Source organism: Rhamphochromis longiceps, linkage group LG3, assembly GCF_057381845.1.
Source record: "Rhamphochromis longiceps isolate RC_006_pf linkage group LG3, R_longiceps_female_GT1.1, whole genome shotgun sequence".
Lineage (NCBI taxonomy): Eukaryota > Metazoa > Chordata > Actinopteri > Cichliformes > Cichlidae > Rhamphochromis > Rhamphochromis longiceps.
Window position 1 is genome coordinate 16,783,347 of NC_140559.1, and position 25,022 is coordinate 16,808,368.

At 41.4% G+C, this 25,022-nt stretch overlaps 2 protein-coding genes across 2 annotated transcripts in view; one reads left to right on the plus strand and one right to left on the minus strand.

Moving 5' to 3' along the window:
• Nucleotides 1-2,703: 2,703 nt before the first annotated feature.
• Nucleotides 2,704-25,022, plus strand: part of LOC146673191 (polymeric immunoglobulin receptor-like) — a 94,329-nt gene continuing 72,010 nt past the window's right edge. The window contains exons 1-4 of the mRNA XM_085400935.1: nucleotides 2,704-2,819; nucleotides 3,323-3,645; nucleotides 3,695-3,704; nucleotides 6,119-6,451. Of these exons, the coding sequence (XP_085257061.1) occupies nucleotides 2,756-2,819; nucleotides 3,323-3,645; nucleotides 3,695-3,704; nucleotides 6,119-6,451 (730 nt within the window). The 5' untranslated portion in view covers nucleotides 2,704-2,755. The remainder of the gene's footprint in view (nucleotides 2,820-3,322; nucleotides 3,646-3,694; nucleotides 3,705-6,118; nucleotides 6,452-25,022) is intronic.
• Nucleotides 19,379-25,022, minus strand: part of LOC146673192 (butyrophilin-like protein 2) — a 93,307-nt gene continuing 87,663 nt past the window's right edge. The window contains exons 2-3 of the mRNA XM_085402057.1: nucleotides 21,069-21,214; nucleotides 19,379-19,922 (exon numbers count right to left, since the gene is read on the minus strand). Of these exons, the coding sequence (XP_085258183.1) occupies nucleotides 19,579-19,922; nucleotides 21,069-21,135 (411 nt within the window). The 5' untranslated portion in view covers nucleotides 21,136-21,214 and the 3' untranslated portion in view covers nucleotides 19,379-19,578. The remainder of the gene's footprint in view (nucleotides 19,923-21,068; nucleotides 21,215-25,022) is intronic.

A 25,022-nucleotide genomic window follows, 5' to 3' on the forward strand; every position in this document is an offset into this window, starting at 1 on the left:
CGATCGCCCCGTGCATGGGGCTAGACGGCCAACACGTTAACGAGCTAACTGCGCTAACACACTAGTTCCCACCCATGTAATTGAGCATTGCATGGCACATCCAACATACTGTTTTACTTTAGTCCATGACTCGCTTACCTTCAGGGTCATACGTCACATGAAAACCAAAATAATTCCAAACGCCAGATCTGAATGAGGTTCAATTTGCCTGTTGCAAGGAGAGCTTAACTTCTGTCTCGCTAGCTTGCCCTGCGCTCTTCCTTCTGACGATGCTGTCTGTGTTGAGCGCTCAGTGGATCTGCGCTCGACAGTGCAGCCTAGGCGGAGTAGTCGAACACAGATTCACTGAGCGCTCAACACAGACAGCATCGTCAGAAGGAAAATTGATAAAATAAATTACAAATGTTGTATTGTTCGATACATATGCGTACCGAACCGAAAGCACTGTATCGAACGGTTCAATATCGATACGAATATCGTTGCACCCCTAATATATATATATATTAGGGGTGCAACGATACACAAAATTCACGGTTCGGTTCGATACTTTGGTGTCACGGTTCGATATTTTTTCGATACAAAAAAATGTTCATGCCTTTTTAATTTGTGATTTATTAAAATTATAAATATATATTTTAACTCAAACGTGCAGTTTTTAGATTTAATGTTGCTGAAACAACAAAGGGATAAAATAAATCTATCTGATCAAGAAATCACTCATCTTTGGAAAAGAGAGTTTATTACAGAGAAATGGCTCTTTCCAAAATAAAAGCTATACTATACGCTTCTTCTGGGCTATATTCTCAGCAGCATATTAAACATATCAGGTCCCCATAAGGAGAATCATGTGCTAACGGCTGTCTAAATGACTCGGGTAAAGTTTGTAGCATGCGTGCTTGTTGTTTTTGTCTGCTTCCACTTGTCTTTGCACTAGGATGATGTCGGCGTAAATGTGCAGTCATATTCGTTGTGTTCTCACTAGTGCTGTCAGCGTTAATCTCGTTGAAATGACATTAACGCCACAACACGGCAAATCTCCGTTAACGAGCTACAGCGGATCGCCCCGTGCGTGGGGCTGGACGGCGTCAACATGTTAACAAGCAAACTGCGCTTCACCTCTTCAGTTCTGAAAGCTGATGGAGAGTCTCGGGTGTTTAACTCCCAGTGAGGTTGTGATGCTGGCGGAGGTCCTGAGAGTGGATGACCCACCCTGCTGTCAACTGAGTTACTGAGGTCACATGGGTCAATGTGTGAGGGGGGGGGGTGAATGGCCCGGAAGTGATCCCAGGACTATGTTATGGGTAGCCAACACTTTTTCCATGTTTGAACTTAATGTGACCACTAGAGGGAGGTATGTGCCTCTTAGTGCCATAAGCCAGCTGTGCAGCAGGCAGGTTGTTTGGCTTCATTTTTGCACAATGGGAGGAGGCGCTGTCGCGTCGTCCATGTTTTCTACAGTCATTGATTTGGACACAGCCAATGTGTTTAGTTTTACTCTTCCCCATGTGATGTCATTATGTCCATTTGTGTCAGCTTTTTTCCCAGGTGCCTCCACTTCCCCATCACCTCATATGTGTATGTAAGTCTTCTGTCTCCCTTTGTTCATTGTTGCTTCGTCTGTGTTCCCACCCCCATGTCCTCATAGTCATAGAGTCATAGTGTGTGTCATAGTGCCCTCATATTATCACAGTATGTCATAGTTGTTCATAGGTTTCTTAGTTCTCCTGTCACCAGCCAAATAAAGGCTCGCTTTTGGTTTCAAGTTCCATCTCTCTGCCTATGTCTGTTCGTGGGTCGTCTACATACACTCCACAACCGAGACAGGAGAGGAACCTGATAATAGCTGAACGTTCTTTTGTTCACACGGAAAATAGGTGTGAAAGGCAAAATTATAAATTGTTTCTAAAAAAAATTAAATAAAGCTGTTTTATTAAATGAATATATACATAATGCAAATGTGCTCATAAATGAGTTGACTCTGTGTTTTCAGAGTTAACAGATTCATTCAGCGATATTGTCTGGATCTGAAATATTGCAGGTACACGCAGAGTGCAGAGGATTTTTACACATACACTGATAATTGTTTTCTATAAGTCTCTGGGTCAGGAAGTCCAAACATGACGTCCTGAACTGGGCCTTAGAATAAGCTGAAGGATAACATTAGATAATCAAGGCAGGATGTGTTTTTGTGTCCATGTGTTTCTGATTCCAGGAGGAGCAGATACCAGGTGAGGTTGGATGTGGACGGGGAGGATTCGCAGCAGACTGCCACGTTGGATTTGGGAGAAGATAATAATATTTTGTCATTGTCAAAGTATAAAAGCTGTACAGCCCATTTCAGGGTTAGGGTTGGGGTCAAAGTGAAACTAGAAATATTTAGAATTACAATGAGTTCAAAGCGTGAGGAGGTCTGATGTTCCAACAGTGTTCAGGATGAGAATTATTACCTGCAATGCTCCAGTTTGACCTCATGGTGGCAGTGCCGTCTCACTGTTATAATGGCTACACTCAGACTACAGGAGAGAACAAGAGGCTGTACTAAAACTCTGTTTTATCGTGTGTTTATGACATCATGCTGACGTCAGCCTGATAATACCTGTTGATTCAACTAAACAGCCAAGGTTTCCAAGGTTCTTAAATGAACCACAAACTACAGGGTAAGAGTGAGCTGCTGAAAGTCAGATCTGTTCTTCAAAGCAGACTTTCAGCTTTATTACAAACTAAGAGTCGGATCAGCACAAATACTGACACAGAGATGGCTGCTGGCACTGCGCTGCTCTGCTGCACTTTGCTGTTTGTCCTTGTCTTCGTCTCTGCAGGTGAGATTGAACTAAACTGAGGTTCTCTCTGAGATAACAAGAAGTACAGGAGGATTATTTTCATCTGGATTCAGTTTGTCTGTGTGTGAAGGAGACACCAGGCTGGGTGGACACTTAACATCTGTAATCCAGCTGTGACAGAGACAAAGAAGTGTAATGTGTGTGTCAGTGTGATGTGTTGTAGTGTCAGGAGTCAGTATGCAGCTACAAAGCTTCTTGTTCAGTGTATACAAACAGCTGTAGCTCCATAAAGGCAGCATGCAGAGACTCACAGTGTCTTATAATGAGAGGCTGCTTTCTCTCACACATTATGTTCACTTATTATCAGCACATGTTGTTGTTCTGTGGAAGCTAACATCTTGTAGTTTCTGACACTTTGCATGTTTAGCATGAGGCTAAAATTCCCCCTCAGTGGGTCACTGGTGACCTGCTGGATGTTCAGAGGTTCATTAAATCCAACATGACTAAAAACTCAAATGTCAAAGTGTTGTTTCCTCTTTCAGAGCAGAAAACCATCACAGCTGAGTCTGGACAGGACGTCACTCTGACATGTCGAGCTCCAAACAACAACATTAGAGTAATAAAGTGGGAGAGATTTGACCTGGGAGATGATTATGTGCTTTTGTACCAGGATGGTCTCCCTGATTCAACACACCAGCATCCATCTTTTAAGAACCGGGTGGATCTGCAGGACAGACAGATGAAGGATGGAGACGTGTCTTTGATTCTGAAGGATGTGACAGTTCATGACGCTGGAGCATACGAGTGTCGTTTCTTCATGGAAGAAACTTGCTCATGGAAGTCCATCAGCAGCCTCAACCTGATTGTTACAGGTGAGTGAGTAGAGTTGAGTGTGTGTGTGATCAGAGGTGAAGCTGCTTCCTGGTTGTTGATGTGTGTTTGTTGTATGGATGAGCTGGTGGATGTCAGAGGTAGACAGATGTTTCTCCAGCTGTTGTCTTTGTGGCTGGTAGTCTAGAGTTGTAGAGCAGCATTGTTTGGTTAGAGCAGAAACAAAGACATTTATGAATCCGTCTCTTCTTCTCTTGCTCTCTAACTCGTCTGTAAACATGTGTGGGGAAGCTCAATGTTAAAGCCTACAGCTGGAGGGGGAGGGGAGGGGTGAAGCTGGTGGTGAGTCTGTGAAAGTGAATCACAGTCAACTACAGCCCCTTAAATTGCCTTATTACACAATGCTGAGAAAGCATTCGAACGGGTGGAGTGGGATTATCTGTTTTATACTCTAAATAAATTTGGATTTGGCCCTAATTTCATTTCATGGATTCAGTTACTTGACTCCTCACCTATGGCACGTGTTAGAACAAATTTGTTATTCTCTTCTTATTTCCCACTTGTCCGTGGTACGAGACAAGGATGTCCCTTATCCCCTCTCCTTTTGCGTTATCAATTGAACCATTGGCGATTAAAGCCAAGCTGACAGCTGACAGTTGCATTAAGGGCATCTTCAGAGCTGACCAGGAGCACAAAATATCCGTATATGCTGACGATCTCCTGCTGTATATGTCAGAGCCTTTATAACACTGAATAAGCATATCCCTGCATTTATTTGGAACGGCAAAAGTCCATGAATTCGTAAAGATTTCATGCAGAGGACTAGGCCAATGGGTGGATTAGCCTTGCCAATTTTTCAGTCTTATTATTGGGCAGCAAATATTCGAAATATGCTGGATCAGTAATTTTACCACAGAGACTCCAGCTTGGCTCCAAATTGACTCATCCAATTGTGGCAAAATGTGCCTATCAGCTTTGTTGAGTTCAGCTCTCCCATTAGAACTGTACACCTATAAATGTAACCCTTTGTTGTATGACTCGCTCAGAATCTGGGTGCAATGTAAGGTTTGGGTTACACTATCAGCTCAAATCATATGTTCCCACCCTCAATGATGGATTCTGCCTTTAAAATATGGGAAGGTAATGGACTTAGAAATATCAAAGACCTTTTTGCAGATGGAATTTTTCTCATTCACGCAGCTCCTGAAGCAGTTTAATGTTCCTCGCAAACATTTTTTCCGCTATTTACAAGTTCACCACTTTGTAAAGAGTCGATTTCCTTCATTTCCAGAAGTACCTGAGGAAACTTCTTTGGATAAAATTATTAATATAAACACTCATAAGAGAGGGGCGATTAAAGAAATGTATGCTATATTATTAGATCTTCAATCTCCTTCTCTCTCCATCCTTAAAGCTCAGTGGGAGAAAGACCTTGGGATGACTTTAACAGATGAGCTCTATGTTTTCTCCATAGGGTACACTCTTCTTCTATATGTGCCAGACATGGGCTGACCCCCTGTGTAACAGATGTAAAGCAGAAACAGGTTCACTCCTTCATAGTTTTTGGACATGCCCCAATCTTCATAACTATTGGGTGTCTACCCATATGGAAAAGATGCATATAAATCTTATAAAGTTTGTATCTGTCTTGTGTGAAGCTTTTATGAAAAGCATACAAGAGTGAAAACAGATTAAGATCCCTTGAAAATCATATAAATGAAACTTGTATGTTTTGGATATTTACTAAAACAATATAAGAAAGTAATGAGAAAGTGGCCACTTTCATGAGTAAATCATATAAGCCTTATATGATTGACTGTATGAAGTAGGCCACATCTTATGCAAGTCTTATAAGTTTTTTCTATTTCTTTTCCATATGGGTATATTTAACACCTTTTCAGAGATATATAACGTTAATTATGATCCCTCTGCTCTAATCTTTGGGGTGATACCTCAAAACATCACTTTGCCAAAATACTATTCAAATTCTTTGCTTCACTCATTGCAAGGCGCCTTATACTTTTAAGATGGAAGCAGGAAGCTCCTCCCACACATGAACAGAGGCTTGCAGAGCTCATGAAGTTTTTGCATTTAGAAAAGATGAGATATACACTGGTAGGTTCAACCACCAAATTTCTTGAGGCATGGCAGCCTTTTCTAATGTACATGGAAACATTTAAAATGACCACATTGTCATGACCAGATACCATCCATCCATTTTATTTTTGTTGTTGTTGTTTGTTTGTTTTTTGTTTTGTAGGGGTTTCTTTAGTTTGTTTGTTTGTTTTCTTTCTGTTATCTTTTGGGGTATTGTAAAAACTGAACAGCAAACTACTGTATGTTCAAAGTTTTGCTATTAACATGCTGCTGTAACTGAAAATAAAATGAAAAAAATAAATAAAACTCAAATGTCAAAGGAAATAAACAAAATATTTAAAGTCAATCATTCTGATCATAATTGCACTTTGACCTTTAACCTCTCTGCTCTGTGTTGTTTCATCTTTCAGATCAGAAAACCATCACAGCTGAGTCTGGACAGGACGTCACTCTGACATGTCGAGCTCCAAACAACAACATCTTCGCTCTAGAGTGGGAGAGAGCTGACCTGAAGTCAGGAAATGTTCTTTTCCGAGTTGGTTGTGATATTATTCTAGATGACCAGCATCCATCTTTTAAGAACCGGGTGGATCTGCAGGACAAAGAGATGAAGGATGGAGACGTGTCTTTGATTCTGAAGGATGTGACGATTAATGACGCTGGAACATACGAGTGTCGTTTCCTCATGGTAGAAGCACGCTCATTCAAACACAGCTTCATCAAACTGGTTGTTGATCCTCCAGGTGAGTGAGTAGAGTTGAGTGTGTGTGTGATCAGAGGTGAAGCTGCTTCCTGGTTGTTGATGTGTGTTTGTTGTATGGATGAGCGGGATGTCAGAGGTAGACAGATGTTTCTCCAGCTGTTGTCTTTGTGGCTGGTAGTCTAGAGTTGTAGAGCAGCATTGTTTGGTTAGAGCAGAAACAAAGACATTTATGTCTCTTCTTCTCTTGCTCTCTAACTCGTCTGTAAACATGTGTGGGGAAACTCAATGTTAAAGCCTACAGCTGGAGGGGGAGGGGAGGGGTGGAGCTGGTGGTTGTGAGTCTGTGAAAGTGAATCCTGCCGGTGCCATAGCTGGTGAAAACGTACTTAGTGCAGACACAAAACGTCCATCAGCTTCAAAGTGTGTCAGAAAAATGTCCACATGGTGACTGATGGATGAGAGAGGTCCCATTGTTGTTGTTGTGCACAAATCATTGAACAACACAAACACTTAGAGCTGCTTTCAGTGCTGCCTGTTTTGTTACTGCACACATTTCTGATGGTCCTACAGTCCAACGTAGCAAACGTCTCCCTGAAGCCTCTTCTTAGAGACCAAAGGTTGGATCAGAGCGAGCAGCTGAAAGGACACATCTATGAATGCAGTCAGAGACTTTCTCACAACCTCACACTTCATCTGGTCACATTTACACTCAGGTTCTCTGTTAGTCACTGAGATTACAGACTCGCACATTTAAAATAATCTGAATGTTGGATCAGATGAAGTTAATATTTTTTATTTCTTGAACATATGTTTAATTAGCATGTTGCTAAAGCTTTAAGTAATGCACTGGTGACCTGGTGTATGTTAACAGGTCAATTAATCAAATCCAGAATAACTCAAATGTAAGCTAAACAGCATAAATATTAAACATAAACAACATCATATTTCCCCCATGGCACAGTCCACTCAGCACTTCCTGGAGTTTCTCATTTGATCGTTCATTGACACTCATGACTTACAGAGACTCTGATCATCAAACACAGGAATAAAACAAGCAGTGAGCACAACAAAGGATTATTAAAGAAGGAATATTAACTCTATTCTAACTCTAGTAACTCTACACCAGGAAACCACCAAATCTTCTGCAAACGTGATTTTAACCAGTCAAAATGTTTTTGGATATTTATTCAGTGTAGAAACCTAAAAAGTCAGGTTTTTTTAGATGTTTGGTTGTTTTGAACAATTATATCAAACTGTAAGTATGATGTTTGGTATATAGTATTATATATTGCATGGTATTGATATATTGCACTGTTTGAAGTGCTTCGTATATAAAAGTAGTAAACTGTGTACACAGTGTTTGGTGTGACAGAGCTGTTGTCACTGAATCACAGGTTCAGATGTTTCAGCCTCATAATAAACAAACACGTTTTCAGAGACTCGAGGATTTGACCTTCCAAAAGTCTCAGACATGTTTTAATGAGCTCTCACAGTCTGCAGCCAAACAGGTCAAATTATAAAGAACAGCTGGATCAACCCAACATGACCTCTGACCCCGAAGCAGCTGTTAGACCTGTGTATTTGAAAAAAATTATGATTTTTTTTTATGGTGAAAGCAAGATTCCAGACTGCAGTTTTGGTCAGATCATGTTTTTAAATAAAAAGCAGAAAAATCAACATTAACATTTTCTCACTTTATAAATGTTATGAATGATTTTTTCATCTAATCTCCTGAACTAGAAGAGGACACCTCACAGCTGTTTCTCACCTGCAGGTCAGCCAGGAGGAGACAGAGATGAACTGTGAGTCGGACGATCTGAGGACAGACAGAAACTCTCCTGAACATCCAGCAGTCGACTCTGATGATCATCATGTTCAGACTCGGACCAACAGTGTGTGTCTGTGCTGTCAGTGACTCTGAACTACAGTTTATTCATCTTGTTCATGAGATTTACTGACACAAAGTCAAACTGTGTTACAAACACACATGAATTTCTGATCTCAGAGTCAGTGAGTGTTGGAGCTTCAGGTTAGGCAAATTAACTATTTTATGTTGGTGTGATTGTTTATTAGCTTCATGTGACTTTTTCTTCTTTAAGTACAGTCCACTGGAAAACACTTTGTATAAAAATCATCTCTTTGGCTGACATTGTTTTTAGTTTGTAAACCAATCTTACCCAGTTTAACAGATTGTACAAACTGTTAACGTCTCTCTCTGATCCTGCACTGAGAAGTTTGACAACCTCTTCAACTTTTCTTTAACATGACACACTGTTCAGCTCAGATTTAAACTGCTTTGACCTTTGACACCAGCAAAACATCCTGAACAACTTTGCTGGGTTGAGACCTGATTACTTTTCATAAACAGACCCATAAGACTCAAAAATATGAAACATATTGTCACATTTATACTGTTGTATAGATGATGCAAACTTTTGTACACTGATGCTCTTTTGGGTGAAGTTTGACTCATTTGTTTAGATGGATTTTCAGATCCACCAGTTTGGCTCAAATTAGAAACATTGTGATTTTAGGGAAAATTGCCACTCATAATGTATAAATATACACATCATGTTTGTGTGGATTTGTAATGAGACAGCAGTGAAGCAGTGAAGTCATCCTGTTGCCCACAGAAACAGACTGTGAATTAGTAAAGTAACACATGGAGCGCATGAGGAACAAAGGTCATACATGTATCTCCTGAAGTGGATTCTGGGTCTCTGACTTCCTCCCACAGTCCAAAGACATCAACGGGTGTTTTTTATTTATCCGTGTATGCTGTGTGTGAATGTGTGGTTCCTACAGAACTTAATGGTCAGTAACACTAACATGTAAACATGAGTGCATCACATCAGCACATGAAAGAACAACAGTGTGGCATTAATATTACAGCAGTGAGGACAGTGTGATGAACTGATGCTCTGATCTCTGGTCTGACCGAAGCTTTAACTCCAAACATCTCTCCACTGTTAGAGCTTCTGCACTGTTTCAGGTTCAAATCATGGTTCATACTTTCATGGCCTGATGGTGTGACGCCTCCACCTACATCACTGAACTGCTCCACTTCTGTACTCTTCTCTCTGTGGCCTTCTTGAAACATCCTCTTGGTGTTTGTGGGGTTTTTCTCAGTTCATGTGTGCCTTATAAGAGTTTGTTTTTTAAAGACAATGACAATCAGTGAATTCCTTCTGTGATTGAATGAAATATGAGCACTATGTAAGTGTGTAAGTGTTAATAAAGATTTACATGTACCTGTTGAATTCTCTTTTCATTGTTTTTGTCCCTCCAATAACAGACAAACCTCTGTTTCTGAAGTGCCTTAGAGCAACGTCTTCCTCTGTAACTCAATGCTGTGGGTAAACATGTCTTTACTTCTGTGCCTGAAAACATCATCTCCCTGTAGAAAGTGAAGGCTGAGCTCACTCAGATCACTCAGTCAGATCAACTGAGCTTAGAAATAAACTGATTTGTTGATTTTACAATGCTGTGATTGCAGCTATTCCACAACTCTCTCTGTTAATGGTACACATGGCCACTGATTAAATGGTCATTGATCAATGATCATTATTCTTTCGGATAGCGATTGAGATTGTGGATAGAAGTGGCAGAAATGGGCTTCCTCCAAAGAGTGGTTGGCCTCTGCCTTAGAGATAGGGTGAGCAGTTTGGCTATTGGGGGGGGCTCAGGGTAGAGCTGCTGCTCCTTCACATCGAAAGAAACCAGTTGAGGTGGTTTGGGCATCTGACGAGGATGCCTCCTGGGTGAATTGTTCCATGCATGTCCCACAAGAAGGAATCGAATGGAACTGAAGAAATCACTTGGAAGAGTGACAAAGCATTTCTCCAATTGAATGCGTCCAGATAAACAGAATCAACCTTTTGTGACACTTTTATAATGTTCAACACGATTACTAACAGATAACACACCCAGTGCACTAAACTCACTGTGTGCAGGACTTTGTTTGGTGTTTACATAAACGGTAAATGGTCTGAATTTCTATAGCGCTTTACTAGTCCCTATGGACCCCAAAGCGCTTTACACTATATTCAGTCATCCACACATTCACACACTGGTGATGGCAAGGCAGACATACATTGTAGCCACAGCGGCCCTGGGGCGCACTGACAGAGGCGGGGCAAAATGAAAACAAACTACAAACTGCTGAGCTGTTGAACAGCTGATCCAGCCTTTAGTCTGAGCTGCAGTCAGTCACACAAACAGACTGAACAGGGTGTGTTCTGTGCAGCACCTGCATGTAAAACAGAAGCAAAGCTGTTCCTGTGAAATGAAAGTGAAAGCCTCTCTGAGCGTCTCCCTGTAGAAAATGGAGGCTGAGCTCAGTCAGATCAGTCAGCCTGCAGACAAATGGAGGCGTGTTTGAGACGTGCAGATAAACACTCAGCTTTGTGTCGTCCTCTAAGGGCTCAGGGCCGTCCTGTTGTCATATTATCACATGCATGACAACATGCGTCTCAGTCCTCAGAGTCCTCTGCACAGTGCTCAGGGATTTTCCTCATCTTTCATATTGTGTGCCTGTTTGAATTCAAGCATCATCGTCTACAACTGGACACCCAGCTCTATCTGTCCATGAAGCCAGATAACACACACCATTTAGTTAAACTGCAGGAATGTCTTAAAGACATAAAGACCTGGATGATAACTTTCTGCTTCTTAATTCAGATCAAACTGAGGTTATTGTAATCGGCCCTGAAAATCTTAGAAATATGGTATCTAACCAGATTCTTACTCTGGATGGCATTACCTTGGCCTCCAGTAACGCTGTGAGGAACCTTGGAGTCATTTTTGACCAGGACATGTCCTTCAATGCACATATTAAACAAATATGTGAGACTGCTTTCTTCCATTTGCGCAACATCTCTAAAGTTAGAAATATCCTGTCTCAGAGTGACGCTGAAAAACTAGTTCATGCATTTATTACTTCCAGGCTGGACGACTGTAATTCATTATTATCAGGATGTCCAAAAAACTCACTGAAAAGCCTTCAGCTAATCCAAAATGCTGCAGCAAGAGTCCTGACAGGGACTAGAAAGAGAGAGCATATTTCTCCTGTTTTGGCTTCCCTTCATTGGCTTCCTGTTAAGTCCAGAATTGAATTCAAAATGCTGCTCCTCACATACAAGGTCTTAAATAATCATGCCCCATCTTATCTTAATGACCTTGTGGTACCACATCACCCTATTAGAGCACTTCGCTCTCGACCTGCAGGCCTACTTGTTGTTCCTAGAGTATTTAAAAGTAGAATGGGAGGCAGAGCCTTCAGTGTTCAGGCCCCTCTTCTGTGGAACCAGCTTCCAGTTTGGATTCAGGAGACAGACACTATCTCTACTTTTAAGATTAGGCTTAAAACTTTCCTTTTTGCTAAAGCATATAGTTAGGGCTGGACCAGGTGACCCTGAATCCTCCCTTAGTTATGCTGCAATAGACGTAGGCTGCCGGGCAATGTTCCCTCTAATTTTTCATGTGTCTGAGCGAGTCGCAATATGGCGCCCCCCAGTGGCTGCAGCCAGACTCTTGGGGCCCCTTTTGGTCTCTGCAGGCATAATTAATCAATCACATGGATCATTTCTCAGAAAACGTAATTTTTAATGGAACTATTTTATTTGTAAATTCTATTTATTTTTTTAATGAATACATTCTCTTCTGACCATAGTTGTTTTACTGCCTAATGAGATTTGACTAATCAATATAATAGTCCACTCTTGTGCGCTCTATCCTCGATGAGGACATGACCCTCACTGTCCAATCAAATTCTTTCCTCCCATTAAAGGTTTGTGATTGGACAGTAAATTTATAAAAGGTCATGTCAGCACATAGTGTCCATAGTAGTAATGGTAAATTTGATTCTTTTTACTGAATCGAGTTTTAATGAGTCACTCACCAAAGTGAATCGGATTTGTTGACTCATTTGATTCACTGAGTCGGTCGACCAGAGAGTGCAAAAAATGTACATTTTCACTCAAACTTAATTTGTTTCTCTTTTCATGTAAATCCTACTGCTAAGATGAATGATTCTAAAAGAAAACAACTATTTTACAGAGCAAAAAAGAGCAAAACATTTCTAAAATTAAGCAATTTTCTATCAAAATTGCTTAATAAACATTTATTTTATTTTATTTTAATATATTTTTATTTTTTATTTTATTAGTATTTTCCTTAAATGTGTTAAATATATATTTTCTCATCTAAATGTCCACTGAGCTGTGAGCCAGTAATGCACCTTAACATTGGTTGCCAACCAAGAAGAAGAAGAAGCTGTGAGCCAGGAGGGAGGGGGTGAGTGAGTCCTGAGTGATTTGCTTATGCTTACAAATCAGCACAGGAGGGAGGGGGTGAGTAGCTCAAATGTGCTGTTAGCATGTTAGCATAGCGATGCTACTGTGAACCGAGGAGCTATTTTCTTGATGTGAGCTTCTACTCAGGGTTTTTTCTTCCAGTTCAGAGCAGAATTTTTTTGTTACGATACTGGATGTTGTGTTTTTCTCCACAATTTTAATTATAAGCTAGATACATTGCTGCTAACAGCAACAGGGATGAGTCAGTGAGTCAGTTGGGCTTGTGAATCATGATTCATGAGTCAGTAAAGTGATTCTCGAGTATTGAACGATTCGTTCATGATTTGCGCATCACTAGTCCATAGTTATAAATCCCACCACTCAGTATTATTAACACATTCTCTCCATGACCCCAGTAAGCTACTGAAGGCTAACCCAGGCAAATATCCCAGAATGCATTTCGTCGAAAACGTAAGAGGCAGTTTCGGAGGGATGCACAGTTTAAAATATTCTTTCTGAATGTAGCTGTGTAAACTTCAAATATCTACTCGATTTATCAAGACATCACAGATTTGCAAAAGTGCTCTAACGTTTTCCGAGATGTGGGACAGTCCACAGTGGGTTGAGAGTGTGGATCTGTGACCTGCGTGAGAATCAGCTTCCTAACATTTGTCTGGAAGAAACACACAGACAGGAAGCAGCAACAAGTGTGAACATTTCACAGATCATGTGTAATCGGTTATTATCAGGATGTCTTAAAAACTCCCATAAAACCTTCAGCTGATGCAAAATGCTGCAGTCGAGTCCTGACAGGGACTAGAAGGACAGAGCAGCTTCCTCCTATTCTGGCCTCTCCTCATTGGCTTCCTGTTAAATCCACAATTTAAAATCCTGCTCCTCACATAGAAGAACTTTAATTGCACCTTAGAACACATATGCATCAACACTACAATGAGCGGGTGGAGGGAGGTTTGGAGTCTTCTCCCACCCCCATTCTCTGCGGCCTGCTGGAGCGGGAGGGCTAGTAGGAGGAGTTGGCCGTCCGACTGCGGTCTGGGGTGTGGGGCCTCCCTGCTGCTGTGGAGTCGGGGTGGTCTGCCTCTCCCCACCGCAGGGAAAAGGGTAACACCACCTGGGTCTGGGTGCAATTCCCCCCTCCAGGGGCAAGGGTACCTAGACCCGGTTTGTAGAGTACGCTTGGGGAGTGTGATTGTGTGTACAGCGTCTCTTTATGTCTGTCTCCACGTTGGTTGAGTGTGGAGTGAGTGCATATGAGAGCATGAGGGTGGGAATGGATGTTTGTGTCTGTGTGTGCCTGTATGTCTGTGTCTATATGTCAGGTTGGGTATCAGACGCCACCTCTCTGGGGACACCTCAGGCCCTCCAAGGTTTGGAGGCCTATCTCCACCCACCACCACTTCCCCTGCCGGTGGCGGACTCCCTCAGGTGTCGGTGTGTTGGTGGTTCTTTGTGTCTGGGGGTGGGCGTCCGGGTACACACCGGCTCACTCCTTGGCGGCCGCTTGTTGGGGCCTGGGGCCTGGGGCTCGCTCGGGCCCCTTTGGAGGTGGGGTGCCCCCGGCCTCTCGGCCTGGGGCTCGGTCACTCAGGCACAGCTGGGGGCCGGCGGAGCTCACGGGCGCGTCACTGCAACTCCCCCTGACTTCTGCTCCGCGGCTGCTGGGCGAGCCCTCATCTGGGACTCTCCTCAGCTCTTACTGGAACAGTGGCGCGGCTGCCCCTCTGTTGGTCTTCCATGGTCTCTTGTGTTCTGGGGGCCTCTGGATGTCTGGAGTTTTGATCTCCTCCATACCCGCTTCACACCCTGGAGGACGGGGCTGTGGCCCCCCCACACTCCCTAGCAGATCATTACATGGAGAAACCTTTGGAATGCAAGCATGCTGATCCACACAGGTATGCACACATGGGTATTCACAGACGCGGACTAAAGCTTTCTTGGCTGCTGCCTCAAAGCACACTGTGCGCTGTCTATCTTGCGTGCTGCACAATATCGTTTATTATTTAGTAAATATTGATATCTATGACTAGCTAGTTTATTGTGATGGTGCTTTGTTTTCTCTATTATTATGTTGCTCTTTGTTGTTTGCTGTCTCCTCTGTTTGTTTTTTTTGTTTGTTTGTTTGTTTTTTTCTCCATACAGGTGACCCAGGAGTTCTTTTTTTTTTTTCTCTCTCTCTTCCCCCCCCTTCTCACCGTCTCTTCTCCCCTTTGGTTTTCTTTCTTTCTCTCCCCCTCTTTCTCTCATTCATTCCCCCTGTCCTATTTATTAAAAAAAAAAAAAAAAAAAAAAAATGACAAAGGATGAACTGAAGCTCTGCCATCACGTAATGTCGCATACTGCTGTTTCTGATGTCATTTAGAAAAAAAAAAAGAAAAAAAAAAAAAAAAAGAAGAACTTTAATCAGGCCTATCTTATTTCATTGACCTTAGAGTACCATATGTCCAATATGGTTCAACAGCAGCTAGGTGGATGTCAGCAGCTTACATGGTGGAGATAAATCCAGGGTTTGAGATTGTTTACAACTTAAACTCAGAGCCTTTTAACACAATTACTGACAAATAACGCACTCAGAGTACTAAACACACTGTGTACAGGACTTTGATTGGTGTTTGCAGAGATGAAAATGATGCAGCCTGCTGACCAGTTGAATCAGCTGATCCAGCCTCTTATCTGAGCTGCAGTCAGTCACACAAACAGACTGAACAGGGTGTGTTCTGTGCAGCACCTGCATGTAAAACAGAAGCAAAGCTGTTCCTGTGAAATGAAACTGAAAGCCTGTCTGAGCGTCTCCCTGTAGAAAATGGAGGCTGAGCTCAGTCAGATCACTCAGCCTGCAGACAAATGGAGGCATGTTTGAGACGTGCAGATAAACAGTCACAGCTTAGTGTCGGCCTCTGAGGGCTCAGGGCCGTCCTGTTGTCATGTTATCAAGTGCATGACGGCTCTCTGCACACACTTTGAGTCCTTATGCACATTTTCACGAGTCCTCATCTCTGTGGACCTGAGGGATTACCCACAGTTCATAGTGTTGTGATTAGGGATGGGTATCGTTTAGGTTTTATCCGATACCGGTGCCAAATCGGTACTTTTGAAACGGTGCCGGTGCTCAAACGGTGCTCAAACCGGTGCTTAAAGAATGGAGAAGACAAAATTGGTCCAAAAACCTCTCATGTTCAGCTGGTTTTATGTAAAAAGATAACAATGTTAGCCTTTTCTGCAGCTATGGGGCATATATGGTATCACTCTTGGCTGGAAGCAGTGCTTAACCAATGGAAAAAATACAAACTTTGTCCAAAAACCTCTCATGTTCAGCTGTTTCCCTCTTTTTCTTTGGTCATTTTAGCCTTTTTGGCCAGGGTGAAGGGAGTATCTGCCATCAAACAAGAAGACAGCCGCATGTAGCTATGATGATGTTTGCTAGTTCACCTTACATGCATTAATGTAATAACGTGGTTAGCCTACTCAGCGTAAATTACACGCGAACAACATTAAGCTACTCACGCAGAGAAGAACGGCTGCTGCTGCCATCAAATACGGCGCATTTCTCGGCTTTAAAAAAAAAAAAAAAACGCTATGCGTCGCCAGGTGTTTCATCGGATTTGAGGTGTTACCTCCTTTGCACAGTATCAGCTTAAAGCACTTGTTGCTGCTGAGTTTGCATCTTTTGCTGTGAAGTACAGCCAGACTTTTGACCGCTTCGCCTTGGACATTTTTAATCTGTAGCTCTGCTCTAACAGAACGTATGTACCTGGACCTGCCTACTATCCTCGGAAACGTAAAATGATTGGCTAGGAGTGTATCACAGCTCAGGAAAAAAAAGCACCGAAATAAAGCACCGAAATGTGCGCTGCTTTTCGGTCTGGTTACTACCGTTTATGTCAGAACCGGTGCCATCATGGCACCGGACACCGGTACCCATCCCTAGTTGTGATGGTGAAAGCATTAAGAACAAGGATGGAAAATAAATAAATAAATAACCAAACTGAAGGTTCAGAGGAATGTAGCTCATCACAAATGCTTCATGATGAAGTTTTCACAATGATGAATAATTTGATTATTTTACAGTTTCTTCCTGTAAAGTTAGAGCCTGAAAACAGACAAAATCAATCAGTAAATGTCAGATCACACGACGAGGTCTGAGGGACCACGACAGTTAACATCACAGCAGAGGTGACAAAGTGCTTTCTGTGGCCTGTTTATCTTCAGTTCTTTGAATTTAATTAGACATTAATTTCATTAATTAGAATTAATTTCAGTACATTAAACATTAGCAGAAGGATGGAGAGCGTGCTATATGTATTTCTTGCACTTGCACAAACACAAACAGCAGCTCTTCTTGTTTTTGCCACTCAATCTAGAAGAGAATTTAGATCAAGAAATTTCCACGATCATTATGATTTGATTTGATTTTATAGGAAATGCAGTTTGACGTGTTTCCAATACTGAGGATGAGGATACACTATAAAAAATTTAAAGCTACTGTTAGTTTTCCTGTCTTGTAAAAAGTAAAGTTTTTGTTCATGCACAGAAAATGAATATTTTTCAGATTTCAATGGACTTTCTGTCATTTTTGTTTTGTTTTGTTGGGGTTAAAACGATGCCACCTTAAAATGAAACTGAAAAATAAATATTGACATTAAGACAAGAAAAAAGTTTTCACACTTACATCTTTTTTTTTCTTTTTTGCTTACAGTTTTTTTTTTCAGTTTCAGTTTGCTGGCACTGTTTTGGCGTCTGGGGGCACGATTGTTAATAACAAACACACAAATATTACATCTTTTGAATCTGTGATGACATGTGACAATATGATGAAGTTCACATGATGTAGCTTCTCTGCCAACAACACAAATGAAAGAATAAATAATTTAAACCAAAGTAAGAGTTTATTGTTCAAATACAGAGACACTCTCACACTGACCTTTGTTGTTTGTTCTCTGTCCTTCATACAAACATTTGGGGCTTACAGACTCTGTGAACACTGAGTTTTCAGGCTTTTCTAATGCTGTGTGAGCAGCAGGAAAATACAATCAGAGCATAAACACACATACATACAAGGTCAAAGACGAGTAGCTACACTTTTTAAACGCAATAACTGATCACTTATGTGAAGTCAGCGAGTACCGAGGTGAACTTTTCTTATCTTTGAGATCTATTGAAACAACTACATTAAATCATACTGCTGAGTGACAACAATAGCGTTATCTAAGGTTAGAGGGTTACCTAGGCAACCAGGGATGTGCATAACCATCTGTCAGCTACAAATTGATGCATGAACGATGGGATGAGTTCATACTTGGATGTAATTTTATTGAAACAGCTGATCGAGGATTAGTGTTGTTGAGGTTTTGTGGTCCACAGCTCACACTCACATAATGAGGTCATATTTGATCTTATAAACAAAAACACTGATCCCAGGTCTGTAACACTGTTCATGGATACTGAGGGTAAACAACCCACACAGCTCACAAAGATAAAGAGAAAACTGAAACCAGATCTTGATGATTGAAAGATTCAGGTGTGAAAAACTTCATAAATATGTAATCTGAGCTCAAAATGATGTAACTACAGTCAGTGAAAACAAAACCATCAAAGTGAAAAATGTTCAAGTGTTGATTTCATTTGTTTGAAGAGTTAAAAGTAGGCGTGCACAACAAAATGTCTCAGTGAGCTGTGTCACACTCAAAGTCAGAGCTTTCTGTGTCAGAAAGAGGCTAAATCACCATGGTAACTGATGGTGAAAGATCACCTGGTCAGGAGCATTTCATGTTCAGAGTTTTGTTTTTAAATCAGCTGTTAGAGCCACGTTTTCACTGTGATGTCGATTCTCTGCTGGAGGAAATGTTTCATATGTGCAGCTTGTTAAACTGTAACTTGCTGAAGCCACTGAGTGAAGCTAAACTGCACATCACACTGTTACAATGTACCTGTATTCATGTAGTGGAGACATTAGTGAAGTTATCAGTGAGTAACGTCTCTGATTGGACTGGGTGGCGCTCACAGGGACCATTTTGTGTAGAAGAAAAGTCACATGGTACATGAAACGCTCCTTTTCATCTGAGCGTGCTCAGAGCCTGAAGCAGAGAAAGGTGATAATCACCACGGTGATACCTGCTGTCTCTGACTGCAGTTTCAGGTTTAGTTGAGCCAGCTAACACAAAGAAAGCCTGACTGTGTTGAAGTTGATTTGTAGTCACAGCCCTCTGGATGTTCCAGTTACTATGAAATGTAAAGACTGTTTTTAAAGATGAAACTCGTCCACTGAGATGAGCTGTCAGCAAAAACAGAAGCAGCCATTAAAGATAAAACTGAAATAAACCTACAGTGCTGTGGGCCTGCTGTCTGTGCTCAGTTCATCTGTTTCTGCAGGATTTTAAACACTGACAACACCCAGAACTCTGAACAGCAGCGGCAGACTCAAAGCTGGAAAAACCTCTGAGACATTTTAAACCTGCTGCACTTAAACAGGAGGCTGGTTTGTTTCCACTCTCTGCTGTTGTTTATGTTTTCTGTAGATCAAAAAACCAACAACAGCAACAAGAAGCAGAGCAGAAACTGACAGACCAACAATCAGTCCAACAGATCCATCCTCCTTCTCTTTGTCTTCATCCTTCTCTTGTCCTCCTGTCAGACCTGCAGGTGAGAAACAGGTGTGAGGTGTCAGGTAGGTGATGAGTGAAGAACAGAACAGAATCCATTTCCTCTTCAAACTGCTGTCAGACATTATCTACTGCACTCTGATCACATCACTCAGACCAGCTGCTTTCTACAAAGTCTCATCAACAACATCTTTAGAAACAAACATCAACAACCAGGAAGCAGCTTCACCTCTGATCACACACACACTCAACTCTACTCACTCACCTGGAGGAACAACATGAAGGTGGATGCTGCTGATGAACTTCCATGAGCGTGTTTCTTCCATGAAGACACGACACTCATATGTTCCACTATCAGCAGTGTTCACATCCTTCAGAATCAAAGACACGTCTCCATCCTTCATCTGTCTGTCCTGCAGATCCACCCGGTTCTTAAAAGATGGATGCTGGTTGGCTGGAACAAAGTGACCGTCCCGGTACAAAAACACATATTCATCTCCCAGGTCAGCTCTGCTCCACTCTAAAATAATGATGTTGTTGTTTGCAGCTCGACATGTCAGAGTGACGTCCTGTCCAGACTCAGCTGTGATGGTTTTCTGGTCTGAAAGAGGAAACAGCACAGAGCAGAGAGGTTAAAGGTCAAAGTGTTCACTTCTACAGCAGCCAATCAGAAACACACAATAAAAGATTGTCTTCTGTTATTAGATGATGATCTTTGATTGTGTTTCTTCTTGTGTCCCTTCAGGCGTCACCACAGCGAGTCTTCTCCTCCTCCTCACCTGATCCCGAGCATCTTCATCAGGGCTGATTTGTGACAGAAGGACAGCAGCAAGAGTGAAAGGGAAGGTTTGAAGATGGCAGTGAGCTGCTGTCATGTTTGCTTTGGAGACTCTGACACAAAGACAGGAGGCCGAGCTGAACATGTTCAGATTTTCATTGAGAGCAGAATGGACGAGATTATGAACGAGTTCATCAGAGGGAAGCTCAGGCTGAGACGTTTGGAGACAAAGTTCATGAGCAAAGACTGAGACGGATGAAAAACATCATCTGAAAAACAAATCTTTGATTTTAGAATCTGTTAGTTTGATAAAATGTTGTTGATGGACGAGTTCATTGAGACTCTGGATGTCTGTCAGACTGAGTCACTGCTTTTTATTGTAACAGCTGTACTGATGCTCCTGAATCTGGCCTCTGACACAAACCTCCAAACAGTAAGAATGAAAAAAGAATAAAACTATTAAAACTCTTCAAGCAATAAATAATCAAACCTGAAAAAGAAGAAAATCATCTGGAAACTAAACTGAACTAAACACAAAAAGTCCAAATGGAATAAAAACTCAAACTAATGAGAAAAAACTACAATAACTCTGTTCCACAAACAACAACATGTGCTGATAATAAGTGAACATAATGTGTGAGAGAAAGCAGCCTCTCATTATAAGACACTGTGAGTCTCTGCATGCTGCCTTTATGGAGCTACAGCTGTTTGTATACACTGAACAAGAAGCTTTGTAGCTGCATCCTGACTCCTGACACTACAACACATCACACTGACACACACATTACACTTCTTTGTCTCTGTGCTGCAAACTGCACCAACACACAGACTCCACCCAGCTTTGTGTCGATCGCAACACTGAATGAGTAATAAACTACTTCTTAGAGAAATATAATCAGCATGTAAACCAGACTGAGACTCTTTATCTCAGAAATAAACTCAGTTTAGTTTCTATCAGTTAAATCTCACCTGCAGAGACGAACAGGACAAACATCAGCGTGGAGCAGAGTGACGCAGTTACAGCAGACATGTCCATGTTCTCTGTTTCTGCTGATCTGACTCTTAGTTTGTTCTAAATGTCTGAGTCTGTTGGTGTTTTCACTCAATAACTGAACCTGAGTTTAAACCTGAACACATCAGATTAAATTTAAGGGTTAAATAAAGCTGAAGCTGCGGTTCAAACTCTTCCGTGTCTCGTGAGGACGTGGCGTTAGAGTGACGTTTGGTAGGTTGGACTGAGGATGCGCAGAAATGAGTGCATCACAACAAACGAGGCGAAGTAGAAAAGTTTTAGTGTTCAGTTGTTGAACGATCTCCACAGAACAAAATCAGAACCTCTCATGTGTCGTCATGTAGGAACAGTTTGTGTTTCAGTCGCTGAAGCACAAGAACGTTTTGTTTCTGACGGCAGTTTGATTCTTGTTTCATCGTCACAAACAGAAAAACTGAAATAATATGAAAATAAGTCTCAGGGAAATATTTTTACTGTGCAGCCAAAACTTCCTGTTTTATCTCAGAGTTAAATCTCACCTGCAGAGACGAACAGGATAAACATCAGCGTGGAGCAGAGTGACGCAGTTACAGCAGACATGTCCGTGTTCTCTGTTTCTGCTGATCTGACTCTTAGTTTGTTCTAAATGTCTGAGTCTGTTGGTGTTTTCACTGAATAACTGAACCCGAGTTTAAACCTGAACACATCAGATCAGATTAAAGGTTTAAATAAATCTGAATGTCCCTGAGGGTTAGAGCTGATCTGTTGTTCAGCTGCTCGTTTAAACTCAACACTTTGAAGATGCTTTGAAAGTCTGATATGTTCGACCAATATAATTTTAATTTTCTACCAATGATCTTTCAGGCTTTTCATGGTTAACATCCACTGAAAATGAAATTATATTTTAAATTTAGTTTCACTCGTTTTTGGAGTTTCTGTTCAAATATTTTTGTGGGTTGATGTTAACCAAACGTTAACCAAGAAAACTGAAACGTTTTACCTAAAAGACTGAAAATGATTTTAGAAAAAGGCAACAAACACTTACCGTTGTTCTTAACAGATCTGTTAAATCCTCAAACACTCTTCTGATCATCAGGATGGAAAAAAAATCCACATGAAGATAAAAACTGTGAGGCTGGTTTAATCGATCTGCTTTCTCTGTAGGTTCAAAAGGAACTACTTTAGGTGAGCTTTTTTTTTTAAAGTGAGCGATTAAAAAAGAAAAAAAATGCTAAAAATGTAAATCTGTGGCTGAACTGACCTCTGTGCCAAACAGCTGAACCAACTGACTCTTGTTTCACTTTGCTGTCCTGTTTAACAGGTAAAACAAGGTGTCACAGTTATAGGAAATGAACCCGTTTCCAATGCAACAGGTAGACGTGTAGAGACAAGCTGTCAGTGAATTGAAATGAACTTGTCCTAATGAATAAAAAGTCAAAAGTCAGTTGTGTTGGAGCCACAGAGAGCAAATCTCTGTTCTTTATGGAGAACCAGTGAGTCCTACTTCCTGTGTCTAGTTTTACTTCGTCTGTCTCGTCCTCTGTGATTGGCCCATGAAGGTTATAGTTTCAGATGGTGATGAGTAGATGACACATGGAGTGTGTGGCACATTCACTTTGCTGTGTTGACACTGTGTTGGTGTGACACTGAAGGGCGATAAATTAATAATTGCCAACAACCTGGATAAAGAGTGTGAGACTAAACTTGGGTGATTCATTCTGACAGCTCTGTACTGTACTGTGTTACACGAGCGCTGATGGCTCACGTCTGCTTGTAGATCAGCTGATCACAGCCTGGAAACAGCTGGAGCTCACAAAACAAATGATTCTGACTTATTTCTTTATCCCTGCTGCACTCAGTCGTAGAGTTCCTCTACCTGCCACATCCACTTTAAACCCAGACTACCTTTTACTGAGTACTACGGTAGGACCTGAGTACTTTTCAGAGCCTGTAGTTTTCACTTTTACTTCTGTAAAGAAGTTTAATGAGTTCTTCAGCTATTACCGGAGTATTTGTACAGCTTGAGTATCTGTACTTCTTAACTACAGATTTTTTTTTTTTACTTTTGTCCCTCTGAAAGTGTCTGATTATCAGTAATTATCTATTATTTACTGAATAATATGTAGAATATAAAGCAGAAGCTGTGGATGACTTACTGTAGTCAGTTCAGGAGAATCCTCAGAGTTTCTGCTCCTCATCATGATGGAAACATGAAAACATGTTGATGCTCTTTGAGCTGGAATCAGTCCAAAGCAGCCGTGAGTGTGAACCAACAGACATCCTTATAATAAATCTGACATGAATCCTGATAGAAATCCTGCTCACTGACCTCTCTAACTGTAACTCTGTCACTGACACATCTGCCAACATCTGTTCCTGTAACAGCTCAGAGGAGTTCAGCACTTTCTGATTATTATCAGAAAAATCAGAACAGGAGGAGCGTTTTTGTAAATGTGGCTGAAAGCGGCGAGGCAAGTTTATTTATATAAGTTCATTTATATAGCACAATTCAACAACAAGGTGATTCAAAGTGCTTTACAGAGACATTAAAAAACAAAAACAATAAAAAGCATGATTTAAAAAAACTGTAGATAAAATCAGAACAATAGATAAAATCAGTAGTTAAAATATAAGTTTTGAAATTTAAGCTTAAAAGTGTGGATTTGGTGCTTTATTCAAATGCAGCTGAGAACAGGTGAGTCTTCAACCTGGATTTAAATAAACTGAGTGCTTCAGCTGATCTGAGGCTTTCTGGGAGTTTGTTCCAGATATAAGGAGCATAAAAGATGAATGCAGCTTCTCCGTGTCTGGTTCTGACTCTGGGAACTGATAAAAACTGGATCCAGATGACCTGAGGGATCTGGAAGGTTCATACTGGGTCAGGAGGTCATTGATGTATATGTGTATGGGAGACTGTGCATTGTGGCAACATCTGTTCCTTTGGAGGGTCTTCTCAAAAACTGGGCAGATACTAAGGAGAAACCACATCAGCCCATCCAAGCTGAGGCAGCTGGTTTTTCTGAATGTCGACCTGCACTGAGGACAAACTGTTTGGCTGCTGAGTTTGGTTCTGTTCTGTGGATTTGTTTACAGTGGGGCTTTTTGTGCTGAATTAAACTTAAAGGTTTGAGTAAAATATTAAACAACAGTAAGAATGCCTGCTTTTGTAACAGAACAAAAACACAAAATTAGGCAATTATAAGGCTTTTCATAAAAACACTACATGCAAAAGGGTTTGTCAGCACACAAAGCATTCACATTTGCCAAGTAAAGCTAAAGTATGAGGCTACAGAGGATAATAACTTAAGAGACATTTGGGAGCCACAAGACGTGCAAGATAATCCAGAGCTTAGATCTAAATAAGGAAGTCTTAACTCAGTAATGGAGAATATCCTCACACATTAAGAAGCACCGAGGGAGGGAAGTCCTTCATTACTCTGTCAGTCAGGCAGGTGATCAGTGAAGAACAGCACAGAATCTATGTACCTGCATGTTCAGCTCAATTTGTGGATGCAATAAGAAGTAAAGTGAGAGTGATCAGCTTACCAGTGACTGTGATATTAACCAGGTTACTGATGGCACCATTACTGGACTCACACCAGTAAACTCCGGTGTCGTGAGGCACCAGCGTACTGATTGAACATGATTGATCACGTTGCTGTTGTCCCCGCCCATCTCCACACTCAGCCCTCTGCAGTTTGCTTGTGTTTCTCCTCACAGTCCAATCAGAAACGCTTTGGTCCTCCTCACAGATTACAGTCACAACATCTCCCTCAGAGACATCAGAGCTGTGAGGAAGAAGAGAGGTTAGATATCACTCACGACTGAACTTCTGGGACCGCTCCGCCCCCTGGTGGCCTGATTTGATAGTGAAAAATTATTTTCTACCAGGCTGATGTAATAAAGCTGTGGAATCAGGACTGAGGTTTCGG